At 45.1% G+C, this 20,254-nt stretch overlaps 1 protein-coding gene across 1 annotated transcript in view; it reads right to left on the bottom strand.

The window, feature by feature from the left end:
* dapk3 (death-associated protein kinase 3) overlaps positions 1 to 20,254 on the bottom strand; it is an 89,302-nt gene that overhangs the window by 59,428 nt on the left and 9,620 nt on the right. Inside the window, exon 2 of the mRNA XM_051935011.1 lies at positions 10,097 to 10,229. Coding sequence (XP_051790971.1) covers positions 10,097 to 10,158 — 62 coding nt within the window. The 5' untranslated portion in view covers positions 10,159 to 10,229. The remainder of the gene's footprint in view (positions 1 to 10,096; positions 10,230 to 20,254) is intronic.

Below are 20,254 nucleotides of genomic sequence, written 5' to 3'. Positions count from 1 at the left end.
TGCCGGATATATCCGGCACCGTTGTTTTATTGCTAACGCCATACTGCCGGAATTATCCGGCACATTTGCCTGTGGTTATATGAATGCCTGGCAAGTAGTATAACTGACGGTTTGGCGTGGGTATTATTACTACGTTGTATTTCGACAAGTCTGTGGTTGTTTTGGCCGGTCATGTGACGTGATTCGCATGTAACAGCTGTGAATATGGCGAAATGTAAACTGACTTCAAGTGAGGCTTTGCAGGCGATTTTGGACAGTTCTGATCATGATTGTAGCAGTTCTGAAGAAGATTTTAGCTACAGTGATGAGCAGCAACGTGCGCTGCATGATACTGTGAATGAAGACGCATCGGATGACGGCGCTGAGTGGGTGTATCCCCAGCATCTCAGCTGGGCTGCTGCCCGTGGTGAACTACCTTTTCTGCATTCGTTTGAGGGAACGTGTGGCTTTATTGTTGATGTAAACAATTACACTGCTGAGCAGTTTTATGAGCTGTTTGTGTCAGACATTTTGTTCATCAGACAAATCTGTATGCAGCACAGTTTATTGAGAAAAATCCCAATTTACCTCCACATTCCCGTGTTTGTGCTTGGTTTGACACTGATGAAAACGAAATGAAAAAATTCATTGGGATTTTGATGTTGATGGGAATAATCAGAAAACCAGATATTGAGATGTACTGGTCTACAGATCCTATGTATGCAACACCTATTTTTGCAGCTGTCATGACACGTAACCGATTCTCTTTGCTGCTGAAATTCTTTCATTTGAATGACAACAGAAACGAGCCAGATAAGAAAGATCCAAACCGCGACCACTTGTTCAAGCTACGTCCTTTGATTGATCATTTATTTGAAGCATTTCAGTTGCCCTACATGCCAGGACCGTCAGTTGCAGTTGATGAAAGTTTATTGTCGTGGAAGGGCCGCTTACAGTTTCGACAGTATCTACCATTGAAAAGGGCACGGTTTGGTATCAAGATGTTTTGCTTAGCTGAGAATTCAGGTTACATTTATAGATTTCGTGTATACACTGGCAACTTGCACAACATTTAGTGGTCAATACTGCTTGAATAAATGTAAAAAATGTAAAAAAAATGTAAAAAAGTAAAAAAACGAAAATTGTTCAGATTTCGCCTGGCGTGGGGAATATTTAGGGAGTTGGCGGTTAAAGGGTTAAATGACTGAATGCACGATCGGAGACGTGTGTGATACAAAGTAAAAGCAAATAGCAAGTTGGGGGGGAGTATTATATAATGATTTAGGGTCTTTTCTAGGGGTCCCAACATTTGAGTCCGGGTCATTTTAGAACATATTTGTATTTCCAGATGGGCTTAAAGTGGAGGAAGACAAACTGTCATGGGCTTTATTACACTACTGGCACGTCGACTTGTCTCGCTCAACTGCAAGAATCCTAACTCGGCTCTTAAGTCAGTGGGTCACAGATGTTCTATTTTATCTGAAATTGGGAAAAACAAAAATCAAATTCTCACTTAGAGGCAAAACTTTTTCAAAACCTGGCAGGATCTGATCAATGACATCATAGAATAAGCCTTTAAAATTGAGGAAGCGGGTTATATTTCCTTTTTTTATTCTATTTATTAATTTTTCCTACTATTAAAGTTTTACTCTGTTGGCCTGGCACTCTCCCTCATGGGTGGTGGTTGATTTGTTTCAAATCTAGTTTTGTAAAATTTGACTTACTTCTATGGAATGTTATTTGATTTTAATAAATTCAATAAACTGTTACAAAAAAAAAAAAAACACGCATTTGTAGAATGCGCAAAACGTCCTCTCTTTTCGCTGACATACTGATGGCATGCAAGGGCAGAGGGGACAACTGCTTTTCATGAGGCCTGCAGCACTTTTCTCCCCCAATAAGCTGTAAGGGGACTAACAAATCTGTCCACATCTGGATACACTGCTTAGAATTTCTTTAAAGAGCCAAATCCCCAGACACACACACACGGTCACTGATGGTGCTCCCAGAATGAAGGTAAAAGGACGCAGCTGTTCTGCGATTATTGCCAAGTGCACTTTAAATAAACCATTTAAATAACTTGTGGCCGGGCTATGCTAGACATGCAGTATTAACTCGACTCTCGCTAAGCCTTCATCTTCATAATGGCTCTTCCTACTGCACCACATCCAGACACAAAGCGGGACTACAAGACAGGAGCATTTCAGGGGAAGCCCTAAGAGTCCGCAGCCACCACAGTCCTTTATGTTGGTGTACAACACTCTTAGACACCAACACAAACATCAATCCATGGGGTCAGCCGGTGATCGGTTTAATTGGCTCAGACACAGGAAGCAGGGGGTGATGGTGCAAGTGAGGAACCTTCTCAGAATTGGCCGATGTTAAGAGTGATGACCAGCAGGGGTCAGTGTTGTGGCTGCTGCTATTTTTAAATATCTATAAATGACTAGCCACTGTAGTGGGCTGGCGCCCTGCCCGGGGATGTGTTCCTGCCTTGCACCCTGTGTTGGCTGGGACTGGCTCCAGCAGACCCCTGTGTTGGATACAGCGGGTCGGATAATGACTGACTAGCCATCCCCTGCGGCTTCGCCCTCGTATTAGTGGGCCGGCTCTCTACTCCTGACGTCACTCTTCCCCCTCTCCATGGCCCGCAGCCTCTGTCTCAGATTGTTGTGAATGTATCGCTCCTGCAAGTGAACTATGATTCTTAGTGCAATTAGAGAAGTCGCAACATCAACTGGAATGTTCAAGCAAATTCTAGAAAAAAAAAAAAAAGATCTAAATCCGTTAAGTAGTTTTCTCGTGAAATGCGGACAGACATACAAACGGGTGTAAAAAACTAAAATTTCGCACTTGGACCACAACATTTTAAAAACCGTCTCTTAGCGAGCACCTATGAGCCAAGGGTAACCTACATTCCAAATTTCAAGTCCCAAGTCCACATGATTAGGAAGAGTTTCTGATGAGTGAGTCAGTGGGATTTGGCTTTTATATATAAATGATTTAGATAGGAATAGAAGTAACAAGCTGGTTAAGTTTGCAGATATTACCAAAATAGGTGGATTAGCAGATCATTTGGAATCGGTTACATCATCACAGAAGGACTTGGGCACATCTGTGACAGATGAAATTTCATGTCAGTAAATGTAAAGAATGACACATAGGAAGTAAAAATGTGAGGTTTGAATACACAATGGGGGGTCTGAAAATCGAGAGTCCAGAAGGATTTAGGAGTCATAGTGGACTCTAAGCTATCAACTGCCAGACAGTATTCAGAAGCCAGTAAGAAGGCTCACAGCAATGTCAGGTTATATAGTGCCTTGATGTGTGGAGTACAAGTCACAGGAGGTTCTGCTCAAGCTTTATAACACACTGGTGAGGCCTCATCTGGAGTCCTGGGTGAAGTTTTAGTCTCCATAAAGACATAGCAGCACTACAGATGGTCCAGAGAAGAGCGACTGGGCTGATTACAGGGCTACAGGGGATGAGATATGAGGAAAGATTAAAGGAGCTGAGCCTTTACAGGAGATGAAGAGGAGACCTGACTGAAGTGTTTAAAATGATAAAGGGCATCAGTCCAGTGGATCGAGACGGGGACTTTAAAATGAGTTCATCGAGAACACACAAACATTAGGAAGTTTTTCTTCACACAAAGAACAATAGACACTTGGAATAAGCGACCAAGTAGTGTGGTGGACAGTAAGACTTTAGGGACTTTCAAAACTCAACTTGATGTTTTTTTTTTTTTGGAAGAAATAAGTGGAGAAGACTGGCGAGCTTTGATGGGCTGAATGGCCTGCTCTCGTCCAGAGTGTTCTCATGCACAGGGTGTGCAGTCTGCATAGCCAACTACAAGACTCTTAAAGCTTAAGGTGATTTTGGATGCCTTCTCGATCATCAGTGCTACGAGACACACCATCAGCAGGGATTTTGCATGTCATCGGATTATATAAAATTTCAATAAATGTTAGGATTCCATCAAAAGTTGTCAACCTTTCTACAAACTACTTCAAAAAGTAAATATCAAACCCATTCATACTTTCTGAACCAAACTTGTAAGCTGCAGAGTCCTGAAAGGCTTAAAGTAAATAATTCTTTAAAGGGTGATCTCCTGTAGAATGAGCCAGAATGCAGTTATTGTGCAGCCTGATCCTTTCGAAATCATTTCTTGTGATTCGCTGCCAAGTGCATTCCATGGAGGCAGACGAAACACATAGTCAAAGAATGAGGTCACCCTTTGCAAGCAGCTGGCTGCCAGGATGGTTTTCCATATAAAGGTACTAATCTGGCCTTTTGTTTGCAAAAGCAGTGACTCAACTTACGGACGCAGTGGAGCCAAAACGCAGCTTTAAGAAAACCACTTCAGTCATCACTGGAGTGAAGTAATTCAACCCGTCACTGAAAGAGATTTTAGATTTACAGCCTTTGACAAAACCTACAATTTCCACCTGGACATTTGCTGGTGACTACGTATTTAATTGCCCAAAGACTACAGCTCAGTTGGGAATTAGCAGAACAGATGCTTATGGGTAAAACAAAGACGTCATGGAAACTGCTCAGGGCATTCACTAAAACAATCTCAGTGTATGCTTTTAATACGTGAAACCCGATATGGCGTGTAATGCTCTGAAAACCATTAGCGCACTGTGGTCATTCCTGAGCCCTCTTCAGTCCTTGCAGATCCGAACACGCAGAGCTTCATTAGTTCTGCTCTTTCAAAAGACGTGGAGAGTTCTTAAATTCATTCCACTGCTCTGGGAAAAAATACGCAGGAATGGAAATGGGACAATGCATCATCAGATTTTAGCAGCTGGGGTTCCACCTCATGCTGCCAGGCAAGAGGAGAAGAGGAAGGCCTAAGAGAAGGTTTATGGATGTGGCGAGAGAAGACATGCAGGTGATGGGTGTGACGGAGCAAGTTGACGAGGACAGGGAGAGATAATAATACTACATTTATATAGCGACTTTCCCATGCTCAAGGCACTTCACAGAGTTTAAGAACGAACAGCAGGGTATACAGTATATAGCATTGTACTGGGACAAGATGATCAGCTGTGGTGACCCCTAACAGGAGCAGCCGAAAGACGACGACAACTACCACCATATATACTCGCGTTTAAGTTCTCCCGCCGATAAGTCGGGGCTTGATTCTAATTTCTGGTCTTTATATATAATAATACTGTGGCTGTCCGTTTGCCTGTCCAGGATTTCAAATCACCTGTAGCTCTCAAACGGTTTGACCTACTGACCTGAAATTTGGTACACATGTACTACGTGACGTCTACTGTCCGCTTTTGGGGTGATGACTGACCTCCAAGGTTGTTTCTCTTTTTATTTCATTTTGGAAGAGAGGTGAAAAAGTGCAGGCAGGGTGGAATGGGTGGAGAAGAGTCAGGAGTGATTTGTGACAGACGGGGATCAGCAAGAGTGAAAGGGAAGGTCTACACGACGGTAGTGAGACCAGCTGTGTTATATGGGCTGGAGACGGTGGCACAGGAGACAGAGCTGGAGGTGGCAGAGTTAAAGATGTGAAGATTTGCACTGGGTGTGACAAGGATGGACAGGAATAGAAATGAGGACATTAGAGGGTCAGCTCAGGTGGGACGGTTGGGAGACAAAGTCAGAAAGGCGAGACTGCGTTGGTTTGGAGAGATACTGGGTATATTGGGAGAAGGGTGCTAAGGATAGAGCTGCCAAGGAAGAGGAAAAGAGGAAGACCTAAGAGGAGGTTTATGGATGTGGTGAGAGGGGACATGCAGGTGATGGGTGTAACAGAACAAGATGACGAGGACAGAAAGTTATGGAAGAAGATGATCAGCTGTGGCGACCCCTAACAGGAGCAGCTGAAAGAAGAAGTATTGTAGAGTCAACTCTCAGCAGCGGCATCCCTACCACCTTCACCGTTCTCAGCCCTACCTCTTCATATCTTAAGTCTTCAATCTGCCTCAAGAATGATTTAAGTGCCAGCTTAAGTGAAAAATTAAAGAAAATGTACAAAGTAATTGCAACACAAACACTGACTTCATCAGTTTTAACGCAAAAAGATGCCGACGAAAGAAGAGAAGAAGCGGGCCGCTAGGGTGAAGTAAAGAAGAAGTGCTCAGGAAGCAACAAGCGCATCAACCTCTGAGCAAACGAATGGTAAATGTACAGAGAAACAGAGGATGAGAACTAGGAATGTCAAGTCAAGTGGATTCACTGCACGTTATCGTTACAGCAGTGCACCGTTACTGGTATTTTATAATGTCGGTCGTACAAGTTGAACACAGAAAACTCACACTATTGGTCCAAGAGATTATGATATGCTAACGCCTACCTGACAGAGTAACCATGGAGCACACGGCCGTTCTCTTCTATGTATTGGGCCTACGTGACCACACGGTATTTAATACCCAAACTATTATGAAGCGACGTTTGCACTGATTTGTGTATCGCACATCCTCATTCACCTTTATCGTAAGAGCATCCCTCATCTATGATGGAGCGTTCGATCAGAAAAAAATATGAAGCTGGTTTTAAATTAAAAGTCGAAGTGGTGAAAGAATTTGTTAACTGTGCGGCTGCAACAAAATTCAATGCGTCTGAGAAAACTGGTGTGAGACTGGAGGAGATATGATTTTCCATTGCCGGCCATCTTCCTATCATCGACACCTTTACCTACAACCATTCTAAAAATTGAAGTGTCGTATTTTTGAACAGGCGTATAAATCGGGGTCTGATTTTACAACCGACTTTTATACACGAGTATATACGGTACTTCTAAACAGGCAGCCACCCTCTCTCAAAAGGCACACGAGGCATCAGGGACAATGAAGTAGCAAACAAGAGTGGCAATGCCAATCGCGACTTCCTTGGAATTGAGCAGCTGTTTAAAACACTTGTGCAAATCTCACTTTATTTCAGTTGCTACTGAGCGTCTGCTGTAGTTTTCTTTTGTTCTTCCTGCCATCTCTGTGACGGCAACCGAGTGTCAGTGGATCGACTTCAATGTGTGATGTGAAACGATCGAAGTGCAAGGACATGAAAACCAGGGCTGTGGAGTCTGCAGATAAATCCTTCGACTCCTTAAGTTTCCAGTACTTCCAACTCCTCTGTATTTAATATGCTAATGTGTTTACCATGTTAACTAAAGGAAAGCAACATATATGTCATCATTTAACCACAGAATTACTGGGCAGTACGCCAACTCTCTACCGTATTGGCCAGTTTAAACCCCATAGCACACACTGCCACCTACATCATTACACTCAAATGAACTTGTTAAAAATATTATATCTGAAATCAAATGAAAACCCATAATTCAGATTACAGTATGTGAACGTCAGGTTGTATAAATCGCTCAGCTGAACTTCACACTAGTAGTAACACAACTACGCACTGGGCTTTATTCTTACATCACAGAAGGACTTCATTAGGACTATTGTTTGTGAAATGGGACATTTGAACTTGCTGTATTTTCTTTCATTACAATATAAATTCATTAGGAGGAGTCGGAGTCGGTACATTTTTGCCGACTCCAGGTACCCAAAATTGTCTCTGACTCCACAGCCCAGGTGAAAACATTGGACTTGAAAGAATTTCTTGTTACTACAGTGTGTGGTGTAGCAGGTCCACAGCTCATGTCAAAAGGCCACTTTTTAAATAAATCATCGCTGCACTTGCGGCTTAGCGAGGGGGTGTGGTGATGTGTGGCCGAACGCCTCTCGAGGAATTCGTGGTGCGGGCGATTCTCACTTAAGTGCACAGGTGAGGAGTCGTCCGCACCCGTAAGTGTTCCCGGGAGCTGTCCGATTGCCACAGGTGAATCACGTCCCCTCATCATAAATAGAAGCGCGAGGCGGCTAGTGAGGGGAGAGAAAGTCAAAGAAAGACGGAGGTTGCAGAGTGAAAGAAAGCAGGAAGCAGTGTGGAGAAAGAGACAGCACAGCCTCTCAGGCAGCTGGACAGTGAGCCCTAGCGGGGTGTTTGCCCAACACCTTGGGCAGTTGGTAGTGATCGCTCCCGCTGAACAGTTTGTGAGGAGCAGGAGTGACCAGCGAGAAGGATGAGTCGCCGTGGAAGACAGCGGGAGTCGGGAGGCTTGGGAGATGGACTCCCCAGCGTGAGAGTCCTGGCTGTTGGGGAACCTAAGTTTCAGTCTGGAGAGTGCAGAACCGAAGCCAGAGATCGGGAAGCCTCCAGATCAGGAGAAGGAGAAGAGAAAGAGAAGGTCACCTGCTGGTAGGGCGACACTCCTGTTGTGGGGCCCTGATGGGAGAAGCAGGGGAACCGCCAAGTAAAAGACGATACTGGGCTTTGTGTTTTTTAAAGGGATTGCTTCCAGCCATTGTTTTCACTTCTTTTTAAAAGGATTTATTTATTGTTTTAACCTCCACTTCACAACTGTTTTATTGGGATTATTTATCTATTGAAGAAACTGATGCCCTGCACCCTATTTATTTGGACATTATTGTTTTTAATAAAAGCACATTGGCACTTTTTTACACCATCTCCTTGCTCCATTTGTTGTGCCTCACTGCCAAGCTCATCGGTGACATTACCGACGGTGTTGGGTTCAAGGGCTCCCAAAAGCAAGAAGGGAGCATGGCGCAGAACCCGCATCGTCACACAGTGTAGGACACAACAGGACAAGCAGGAGTAACAACATTGACTGCCATACTCGTAACCCGTGGTACGCCGTCTGCAATCGGATGTTACATACACCTTACTTCCCTCGAAATGAGTCCACTGAGCTTACCTGCCATGTGTGTGTAAAAAAAAAAAAAAAAAAAAAAAAAAAAAAAAAAAAAAATACAAAAGTCAGAAAAGCAAACACCGATTAAGAGAATCTGTTCACAGCAGACCCAGTCGCCACACCAAACAGATTTCAGTTCAACCGAGGAGCACTCCAAGGGGCTTCTAAGTGGGCCCACCCGGGCAGTTGCCTTCATGGACGTTTCTAAACCACACCACAGACGGTAAGCAGCTGCCAAAATGAAGCCACCGTTTGTCAGAAACATAGAAAAAGACACACAGGGGTTAAGAAACAAAGCCTCCCAACTGTCAGCGTGCCACACAGTGAGACGTAAAAGGCAATGAGCTTGCAGTTGGCATCCATTACAAGTGTACATTACCCAATCACAGAGACAAAAGGCTCACCTACCTGTGAGGTACAAGTGTGTTTAACCCTTGCTGGTGGGTCTCACTTCAACCACTAATAAGGAAGAGTCCTGCATTTACTCCCCCCCACCACCATGTAAAACAATCCGTGGAAGAACATTATTCTCCTTAACTGCACATCTACTGGGAGGACAACAGATGCTTAAGAGGATGCTATAAAAAGTTCAGGCATCAGCCTGCGTTGGAAAGGAGACGTGACAGAGGCAAAGTGACATGCGGTATGTTGGCCTCGAAGGAGAAAAGAAAGCAAATGATATGAGAAGGAGTAAAGAAATCTACCAGCCTACCAGTCCCTACGTTCAAAGTCTCAATAATGAAAGAAGAAAACGAAAATCAAAAAACGGACCCCAGCACTTTTATGAATGGCTCTGCCAGAAGTAACATTTAAATAACTGCCCAGAAATTGCATACCAATTAATAAGTAACATAACCTACTTACTGTGTTGGGTTGGCGCCCTGCCCAGGATTGGTTTCTGCCTTGTGCCCTGTGTTGGCTCCAGCAGACACCCTGTGACCCTGTGTTCAGATTCAGCGGGTTGGAAAATGGATGGATGGATGGGTAACCTACTTACTCCAGTTCAGGGAGCCAATCCTGGCAGCACTGTGATATTAGGACCCAGGCAGCCATCTGAATCGGCTGTCTTAACATGAGAGACGTTCAAAAAGTTTCCGCATTTTATTTTTATTTAAACTATACTATTAAGAGTTTCAAATTTCCTACATGGTCACCTTCCTTTTGCGATGCCATTTTCCCAGTGACATGACACTCTCAGACATGGCCAACTACTGCTCTCCTCCCGCCTTCACCATTTTTCCAATGAAAAAGATAAGAGTGTGAAACTTTTTGAATGTCCCTTGTACATCAAACACACACAGACAAAAACCAGCAAAGCCAAATTATGAGGAACTGTGACCCCCTGAAAGAAACAAAATGTGAAATCCGAGGTCCGAGTCTCACCTTCCAAGCTCTTCTCCCATCTCATAGTAATCTTCCACATTTTCTTGTCTGAATCCCGCCATCGTTCAGCTCACTCCACAGACCACGACTGCGAGCCTGACTCCACACTCGCTGCTCGCTTGCTCTCCCTGCTCTGTAAGAAATTATGCAACAGGCGTCACACACTATACTTAGCCTCTGATAGCCGCGCTCGAGGAGACGGAGCTTCTTCCAATCCTGGATCACTTCCCAGCAGAAACACAGAATGCAATTAAAATGAGGGGCCGGCTTGCCAAGAAAACAAAGCCGAGGCTTGGGGGTGATAAACTCCCACCCCGTGTGCTGTACGTACGCCGTGTTCACGTCGGAGAACAGACAGTGGAATGCTGTGGTGTGTAAACTTGTCACCTACAGTGGGTACGGAAAGTATTCAGACCCCCTTCAATTTTTCACTCTGTCATATTGCAGCCATTTGCTAAAATCATTTAAATTAATTTTTTTCCTCCTTAATGTACACACAGCACCCCATATTGACAGACAAAAAAAGAATTTTTGAAATTGTTGCAGATTAAAAAAGAAAAACTGAAATATCACATGGTCCTAAGTATTCAGACCCTTTGCTCAGTATTTAGTAGAAGCACCCTTTTGAGCTAATACAGCCATGAGTCTTCTTGGGAAAGATGCAACAAGTTTTTCACACCTGGATTTGGGGATCCTCTGCCATTCCTCCTTGCAGATCCTCTCCAGTTCTGTCAGGTTGGATGGTAAACGTTGGTGGACAGACATTTTTAGGTCTCTCCAGAGATGCTCAATTGGGTTTAAGTCAGGGCTCTGGCTGGGCCATTCAAGAACAGTCACAGAGTTGTTGTGAAGCCACTCCTTCGTTATTTTAGCTGTGTGCTTAGGGTCATTGTCTTGTTGGAAGGTAAACCTTCGGCCCAGTCTGAGGTCCTTAGCACTCTGGAGAAGGTTTATGTCCAGGATATCCCTGTACTTGGCTGCATTCATCTTTCCCTCGATTGCAACCAGTCGTCCTGTCCCTGCAGCTGAAAAACACCCCCCCAGCATGATGCTGCCACCACCATGCTTCACTGTGGGGACTGTATTGGACAAGTGATGAGCAGTGCCTGGTTGTCTCCACACATACCTCAGTGCAAGACACATGACAGCCCGCGTGGAGTTTGCTAAAAGACACCTGAAGGACTATGAGATGGTGAGAAATAAGATTATTAATCCCCAAGGGGAAATTCCCCATACTCCAGCAGCAGCATACGAATAAAAAAAAAAAACAATATTAAATTAAAGATTGATAATAATGCAGGTATACAGACAGACAATAACTTTGTATAATGTTAACGTTTACCCCCCCCGGTGGAATTGAAGAGTCGCATAGTGTGGGGGAGGAACGATCTCCTCAGTCTGTCTGTGGAGCAGGATGGTGACAGCAGTCTGTCGCTGAAGCTGCTCCTCTGTCTGGAGATGATCCTGTTCTGTCAATCATGGAGAATCCACTGCATCCACTGGAGTCTGCTCAGTGCCCGTCGCTCTGCCACGGATGTCAAACTGCCCAGCTCCATGCCTACAATAGAGCCTGCCTTCCTCACCAGTTTGTCCAGGCGTGAGGCGTCCCTCTTCTTTATGCTACCTCCCCAGCACACCACCGCGTAGAAGAGGGCGCTCGCCACAACCGTCTGATAGAACATCTGCAATATCTTATTGCAGATGTTGAAGGATGCCAGCCTTCTAAGGAAGTATAGTCGGCTCTGTCCTCTCTTGTATTGGCAGTCCAGTCTAATTTATCATCCAGCTGCACTCCCAGATATTTATAGGTCTGCACAATCACCTCTGATGATCACGGGGTCCATGAGGGGCCTAGTCTTCCTAAAATCCACCACCAGCACCTTGGTTTTGCTGGTGTTCAGGTGTAGGTGGTTTGAGTCGCACCATTTAACAAAGTCCTTGATGAGGTTCCTATACTCCTCCTCCTGCCCACTCCTGATGCAACCCACGATAGTGTCGTCAGTGAACATTTGCACGTGGCATGACTCAGAGTTGTATTGGAAGTCTGATGTATGATGGCTGAACAGGACCGGAGAAAGTACAGTCCCCTGCGGCGCTCCTGTGTTGCTGACCACAATGTCAGACGTGCAGTTCCCGAGATGCACATACTGAGGTCTGTTTATTAGATAGTTCACAATCCATGTATGAATCTACTCCCATCTCTTTCAGCTTGTCCCTAAGGATGGTGTTGAAGGTGCTAGAGAAGTCCAGAAACATAATTCTTACAGCACCACTGCCTCTGTCCAAGTGGGAGAGGGATCAGCGTAGCATGTAGATGATGGCATCCTCCGCTCCCACCTTCTCTTGGTATGTGAACTGCAGAGGGTTGAGGGCATGGCGGACCTGTGGTCTCAGGTGGTGAAGCAGCAGCTGCTCCATGGTCTTCATCACGTGATGTCAGAGCAACAGGCCTGAAGTCATTCAGCTCACCAGGACGTGATATCTCTGGGACTGGGGTGATGCAAGATGTTTTCCAAAGTCTGCGGACTCTCCCCTGTTCCAGGCTCAGGTTGAAGATGCGCTGTAGAGGACTCCCCAGCTCCAATGTACAGGCCTTCAGCAGTCGTGGCGATACTCCATCTGGTTCCGCTGCTTTGCTGGCACGAAGTCTCCTCAGCTCTTTGCTCACCTGCGCTGCTGTAATTGTGGGTGGGGATGTCTCTCCTATGCTGGCACCAGTAGAAGGATGGATGGAGGGTGCAGTCTTCCGAGGCGAGAATGGGTCAAGGTGGTCAAACCTGTTAAAGAAGTTGTTCATCTGGTTTGCGCTCTCCACGTCTCTCGATGGTGGCACCCCACTTTGCAGTAATCTAGACGAGAGATGTTATAAAAGCAGGTGTCACTGTTTCTAGGGTGCGTTTAGACAAAACAGGCTTGATTTGTGACAGCCGCCTCAACTGGAAAAAGCGAGAGTTTACCACTGCGTCCACACAGCTTTTAAAGTGGAATCCACTTTCACAACTAAATTTGTGATCCTGGATTTCTCAACTTAAGTCACAGTGGAAAGGTCGATGCAGGGGGTCCCGCTGGTGCCACTGGGTCTAAATATAAATAGCACGACTTCGGTCTTGTTCTCATTAAAATGTAATGCCATCCAACTCCTTATGTCAATAAGGCCATCAAGCAGGGGCTGGTCAGAACATGGAGCAGGGCGCTTCACAGGGAAATAAACCTGACAGTCATCTGCATAAAGATTAAAGGAAATATGGCGTTTCTGGAAAATAGCGCCGAGTGGCAGCAGGAGAACAGAAGAGGTCCCAGGATGGAGCCCTGTGGTACCCCTCAGGGGAGGGCAACAGAGGTGGAAGTAAAATCATCAGTGCGGACACAAAAATCTCTATTTGAGAGATAAGACCTAAAGCCGTGATGCCCACCCACTGCTCTAGCCTGGAGATCAGGATCTCATCTTTAGTTGTTGCCGTTGTAACACAAGGATACTTAACAAGGTGCAAGCATCAAAAGCAATGGAGAACAAGAGAAAAATCGGGAGTGGACTCCCCTCGACTTTCTTGTATACTCAGATAAGGGGATGGATATCTGAGGAGTAAACTGCCAGCCAAGGATTAGATTTGATATTATGTACATTAAAGAACCATCAACGACAAATCAATAATATATTGAACATCAGAAAAGTAAAATGAGATAGAAATCTTCAATCAGTACCTAATCCTTATATATAATTTGATAGTATGGTGTTTGCGTCAATACCTCGACTCAATACAAGTTACAACCATGCAATGGGACTCTGCCTCTGTAGTTAGAACATAACGTGGCAAATGTGGACGCAGTATTGCATGATTGGCTAAGAATGTTCGAATGCTGCAGTGACGCCGCTGGACAGCCAAGTATATTAAGTCGGTGTTGGTTCAACTGAGTGTGGTACAGAAAGTCGAGCTGCAGATGAGGATCTGAGTGAGCGAGAGGAGTGTCAGTCTGGAGGAGATCAGTGAGGTTGTGCAGAGCTTTAAATGTTAAGAGCGGTATTTAGTATTGTAATCGGTAGTTAACAGGGAGCCAGTGAAGATGAGAGAGAATCGGTGTAATATGTTCAGTGGATTTAGAACAGCAGGTTATTATCCTGGCAGCAGAATTTTGAAGAAGTTGTAAGCGATGGATAAGTTTTTGTGTGATGCCAGATACAATAGCATTACAGTAATCTATACGTGAGGTGACTCGGGTATTAATCAATAATTCAGTACTGTGTTGCGTAAGAACAGGACAAAGTCTAGAAATGTTTCAGAGATGGAAGAAGGCAGTCCACGAAATGTTACTTATATGGGAGGAATCATTTAATAATAATAATAATTAGTAATAGTATTATTTAATAATTGCCTTTATTGGTGTATAAATGGATATACATAATTACATTTAAACGATTCGCCAAAATCTGTTGTACGTAAACGATACTGTTTTAAACGTTATTGTTTTCTCATCAGAAAACCCAGTTTTCATGTCTACGTGTATTAGTTTAAATGGCACTTTTACCACTCGCAATAGGGCGGATGCGCTGACGTATCGTGTCGACTGGCAACACAGTGAATGTGGCATCTATCTATATATGTCTATGATTTGTTCACTTTCCAACGTAGTGTAAATAAAGTAAATTCATCTCACTGTGGTGCATATTCCGTACGCAATACCATGTAACATTAGAATTCTCCTGCTTTACACAAATATACCCATGCCACCGAAAAAAAAGACCTACAATTCCACGGTCCACTTCAGATGCCAGAGAAAAGTTTATTTCAAGGGCATCTCAAATGCCACAGCAGACACAATCCAAAATGGACAAACTTACAACAAAATGTGAATCAGAAAAACCGTTTGTTCTATTTCTATGTTCTGTTTCTTTCATTTGGGAAATTCACCAGTTATAGATTCCCGGGCAACGCCGGGTACTCCTGCTAGTACTTGTAAGTAAAATTTGGTTGACTAAAGTGGAAGCGTCCTCAAGTTACTGCGTTTGCAAACAGACAATTCCAAAAATGGTATTTTCAGACTCAGGGAGGTCTAAAAGCATCGCCATCCAGCAAAATCTCAAAATGGAAATTTTGGAGGACTCCAATACTTGGTATACGAGAAAGTCAGGGAGGTGAAAAATGTCGAGACCTTAATGCCATTGAGAACTTGTGGTCAAGAGGTGGGTGGACAAACAAAAACCCACCAAATCGGATTATGCAAGAATGGGCAGCTGCCATTAGTCTGGATTGGGCCCAGAAGTTGATTGGCAAGACAGCCTGCCAGGGCGAATGGCAGAGGCCTTGAAAAAGAAAGAAGGGACAACGCTGCAAATATGGACTCTTTGCGTAAAACTTCATGTCATTGTCACTAAAAGCCTTTGAAACCTTCTAAACTGCTCGTCATTCTACTTCAGTGAACCAGAGAAACATCTGACACAAAGATCTCCAAACACTAAAGCAGCAGAATGTGAAAACCAACACTTTGGTCCTCCTCAGAACTTTGGGCCACGACTGTCGATGTTTGTGCTTCTGTGCGTTGGCGTGAATCTGTAGGCCGGCGAGTTTGTTTCTGTTGGTCCCGCTATGCTGTATGTGCCTTTTCATTTTAATCGAGAGGCTTACGTTGAAGTGAAGAATGAAGCAGGTGTGCAATGGTGGTGTCATAATGCAGTTTCAGTCAGTCACAAAGTGTCCACCGAATAAACAGCCAAACACCACAGTCGATAATTGGTCACACCGAAGAATTGAGGACTTGAGCCTGAGAGCAAAACTCTGCCAGGATCTCAGACTCCTCGCTATTGTTGTGAAGGGATAGAATAGTCGTGGCAACCGTTGTTTATATCGAGCACAGACGGACACAAGCGACATAATATAAGGATATGCCAGATTGTGGCCATCTTTAAAAGGTATTTTTCAAGTCAAAGTTATTTCTTCATAAACTTGCTATACTTTCATTTTCCTTGTGAAATTGTACTCTAAAGTTAAGTGGTTTCTATAAAATTACCAATAAAAGTGTCTTGGTGCTTTACAATGGAGAGCAGGGGGCACGGAGGTAAAGTTATAAAGCTTACCCAGTGTGCCCATTATTCAAGCCAAGTCGAGTAGTGATCTGGGTGGACAAACAACAACCCACCAATTGTGACCAACTCCAAGCATTGATTATGCAAGAATGGGCGGCGGCCATCAGTCAGGATTGGGCCCAGAAGTTAATTGGCAATCTGCCAGGGCGAATGGCAGAGGTCGTGAAAAAAAGAAAAGGGCCAACCCTGCAAATATGAACTCTGTGCATAAACTTCATGTCATTGTCACTAAAAGCCTTTGAAACTTCTGAACTGCTCGTAATTCTACTTCAGTGCACCAGAGAAACATCTGACACAAAGATCTCAAAACACTGAAGCAGCAGATTGTGAAAACCAACACTTGGGTCAGTCTCAAAACTTTTGGCTCTGAGGCTAAGGATCTGCGCTGGTATCCAGAAGGTTGCCGGTTCGAATCCCCGTCACTGCCAAAAGAGATCCTACTCTGCTAGGCCCATGGGCAAGACCCTTAACCTGTAATTGCTCCAAGGGCGCTGTATAATGGCTGACCCTGCGCTCTGACCCCAAGGGGTGTGCGAAAACTAACAAATTCCTAATACAGAAATTGTATAAGGTGAAATAAAGAACAAAAAAAAAAAAAAAAAAAAACTACGAATCCAACAGTCTGCTCAAACTGATTGGCCTGACAGAATCTCCGCCCCCCCATAAGACCAAGCTAGCGGTTATTTAGAGTGGAATTTCTTAGACACTGCATTTCTTTAATGTGACATCCTTTACATGTCCCAGAACTCCGACAGCCAGTGTGGTGTGCTGGACTGGCCACATCACTTCAAGAGAGGACCACCAATTCAACAAGTGTACTAAAACGGCAGGTTCAGTTATGGGAAGCCTCCTGGACCTGCTGGAGGTGCTTGTGGAGGAGTAAATGAAGACAGAACCGAGGACCCATTGTGAAAAATGCTACATGTCCCCTTCTCACACTTAAGGCCTTTGAGCCAATGAAATATTAAACAGACTGCTACAGAACCTCGGCTCCTTCATACCGACACCGAAACACCGTATGGCCCACTGTGGCTGCTTTCTCATCTTTAGCCAAGCCACAAGGTCTTTTTTTTTTTGTAATTCTGGTGCCAGAATCAGCAAGTTGATCGAGAAGGCAGACTCAGTTACAAAATACACACTTGACGCTTACCGTTATATAAAAAGGTGACCGGGCAGATCCAAGCAGCTGTAGGCCAGTAAGATTAATGAGCATCACAGGGGAATCAATGAAAGGAATGATTAAGGAGTTGAGTGAACAACACCCGGCAAGGACAGGAGTTATTAGGAACAGTCAGCGTGGGCTCAGAAGAGGGAGGTCGTGTTTGACTTACAGGCTGGAATTCTATGAGGAGGCAACAAAAGGATACGACCAGAATGGAGCAGATGAGATTATTTATCTGGACTTTCAGAAAGTATTTGAGAAGGTGCCAAACCTGAGAACATCAGAACACTCTGGACGAAAACTGGCCATTCAGCCCAACAAAGCTCGCCAGTCCTATCCACTTATTTCTTCCAAAAAAACATCAAGTCGAGTTTTGAAAGTCCCTAAAGTCTTACTGTCCACCACACTACTTGGTCGCTTATTCCAACTGTCTTATCGTTCTGTGTGTAAAGAAAGACTTCCTAATGTTTGTGCGACATTTCCTCTTAACAAGTCTCCAATTGTGCTCCCATGTTCTTGATGAACTCATTTTAAAGTCACCGTCTCGATCCACTGGACTGATTCCCTTCATCACTTTAAACACTTCACACAGGTCTCCTCTTCATCACTGTGAAGGCTCAGCTCTTTTAGTCTTCATAACTTATCCCCTGTAGCCCTGAATCAGTGGAGTTGCTCATCTCTGGACCTTCTCTAGTGCTGCTATGTCTTTATGGAGACCCAAACTGCACAAAGGACTCCAGATGAGGCCTCACCAGTGTGTTACAAAGCTTGAGCAGAACCTCCTGTGACTTGTGCTCCACACGTCAAGGCGCTATATAACCTGACATTCTGTTAGCCTTCTTAATGGCTTCTCAACACTGTCTGAACATTGACAGGACCCGGGGTCTGACACACGGCAGAGCAAACACACAGACATGGCTTCACTTATCACTACACCAGGTACAGTATTCAAATCAAACAATGAGTTTATTAATCTTTAGGAGTAAAGCCAACTGTAAAAAAAAAAAAAAAAAAAAATCAAACTCCAGGAAAAGATGGCCTACTCTAAATATATGCAGGCATTGAAGACAGCCATGAAAAAGGCCCACCAATAGTGTAGTGTGCTTACCGAGAACACCACTAGTGCACTGAATCTGATGACATGGACATCACAACTGGACAATAAGAGTGCAGGCAGACGAGCAAACACAGGAAATTCATTTTCTTGTAAAAGGGGCGAGTGCGGCCCACACATCTAACATCAAACAGGGAGAAACGCAGTCAGAGAGATCAGGGTTCGACAACTCCGAGCCACACCACGGCATCAGCCCGATCCAACTGGATACAGTGATGAGGAGTTGGCCTCTTCCATTTTACGTGGGAGGCAGGGAGAGGGCATAACCACCATGCCAAACACAGGCGACCTCACATACAAAGGCGAGCCTCGCAAATGGCCACACAAGCTAAACAAAGCATTTACAGAGGACATCTTCTCAACTTTCAGAAAACTAACAACATACCGACAGCAAGCTGGTCCTGCTGCCCAAAGCGCCGACAAGCTGAGCCACTGAACAGACTACTGTGTGTTGTCATACCTGAGACAAGGGCCCTCGACCGACCGCCTTCATGAGAGTCCACCATTCAGCAACGTTCGCCTCGCTTCTAAAATGGGACACACTGAGGTGCGGCTCTCAACGCATGACAAAAATATTAATGAAAAGGTCGCATTTCACAGATGCATGGCAGTTGCAGGGCGGCACGGTGGCGCAGTGGGTAGCGCTGCTGCCTTGCAGTTGGTAGACCTGGGTTCGATTCCCAGGTCCTCCCTGCGTGGAGTTTGCATGTTCTCCCCGTGTCTGCGTGGGTTTCCTCCGAGCGCTCCGGTTTCCACCCACAGTCCACAGACATGCAGGTTAGGTGGATTGGCCCGTGGGTGTGCTTGGTGTATGTGCGTGTCCTGCAGTGGGTTGGCACCCTGCCCGGGATTGGTTCCTGCCTTGTGCCCTGTGTTGACTGGGATTGGCTCCAGCAGACCCCCGTGACCCTGTGTTCGGATTCAGAGGGTTGGAAAATGGATGGCAGTTGCAACCCAGTAGTCCGAAGTGCCACAAAGAGAATTGTACCTACTGAGCCAAATCAACCGGCACATCCGAGACTTAAAATGGCTCTCTTCTGGAACATCCATATTACTAACCGAGAATGCTAAACCGGATGATGGACGCAGGCACATCCGGCCATGGGCCGTAGCTGCAAAAAGACGTACTGCGCAGGCGCAAAAAGAGTCCGCGAGAGTCGGCTGAGGAGCCGAGAGAGGCGGATCAGGGTCCGCGAGAGGCACAGGCGCAAAAAGAGTCCGCGAGAGTCGGAGAAAGGCGGACAAAAGAGGGCGACAAAGGCGGATGAGGGGGCGCGAGAGGCGTACAAGACCACAGAAAAAAGGAGTGAGCACATACAAAAAGGAGTCACAGAAATGAGGCGCAACAAGCACCGAAAAAAGGAAAAGGCACATAAAGAAGTAGTCAAACGCGGGCAAAGCACGAAACACATTGCACACGAAACTAAACACAGCAAAAAAAAAAGAACAGACGAGCGCACAACAGCAAGGCACGACCACACACCCCCCCCCCCCCCCCCCCAACCTACAGGCACGGGACGGGACGGGACACACACCAAGAGGGGGATTCAAGAAGCCCACGGAAGACAAAAAAAAAGAACACAAAACCACCCCACAGACCCTACAAGCAAGGGACGGGACACACACAAAGAGGGGGATTCAAACAAGACACAGGAACACAAAAAGAAAGAAGACGCTCGCGCAACAACAATCCCCCCCCCACACATCCATAAGAAGTGACACCCAAAGCCACATATTCTAAAGTGAACGTCGACACCTTCACACTAGGCAGCATAGGTGGATGTCCTTTCAATAAAGCACTAT

This window comes from Erpetoichthys calabaricus, chromosome 12 (genome assembly GCF_900747795.2).
Source record: "Erpetoichthys calabaricus chromosome 12, fErpCal1.3, whole genome shotgun sequence".
In the NCBI taxonomy this organism is placed as follows: domain Eukaryota; kingdom Metazoa; phylum Chordata; class Cladistia; order Polypteriformes; family Polypteridae; genus Erpetoichthys; species Erpetoichthys calabaricus.
Note: the sequence above shows the minus strand (reverse complement) of the source record. Positions and strands in the feature narration are given on the sequence as shown.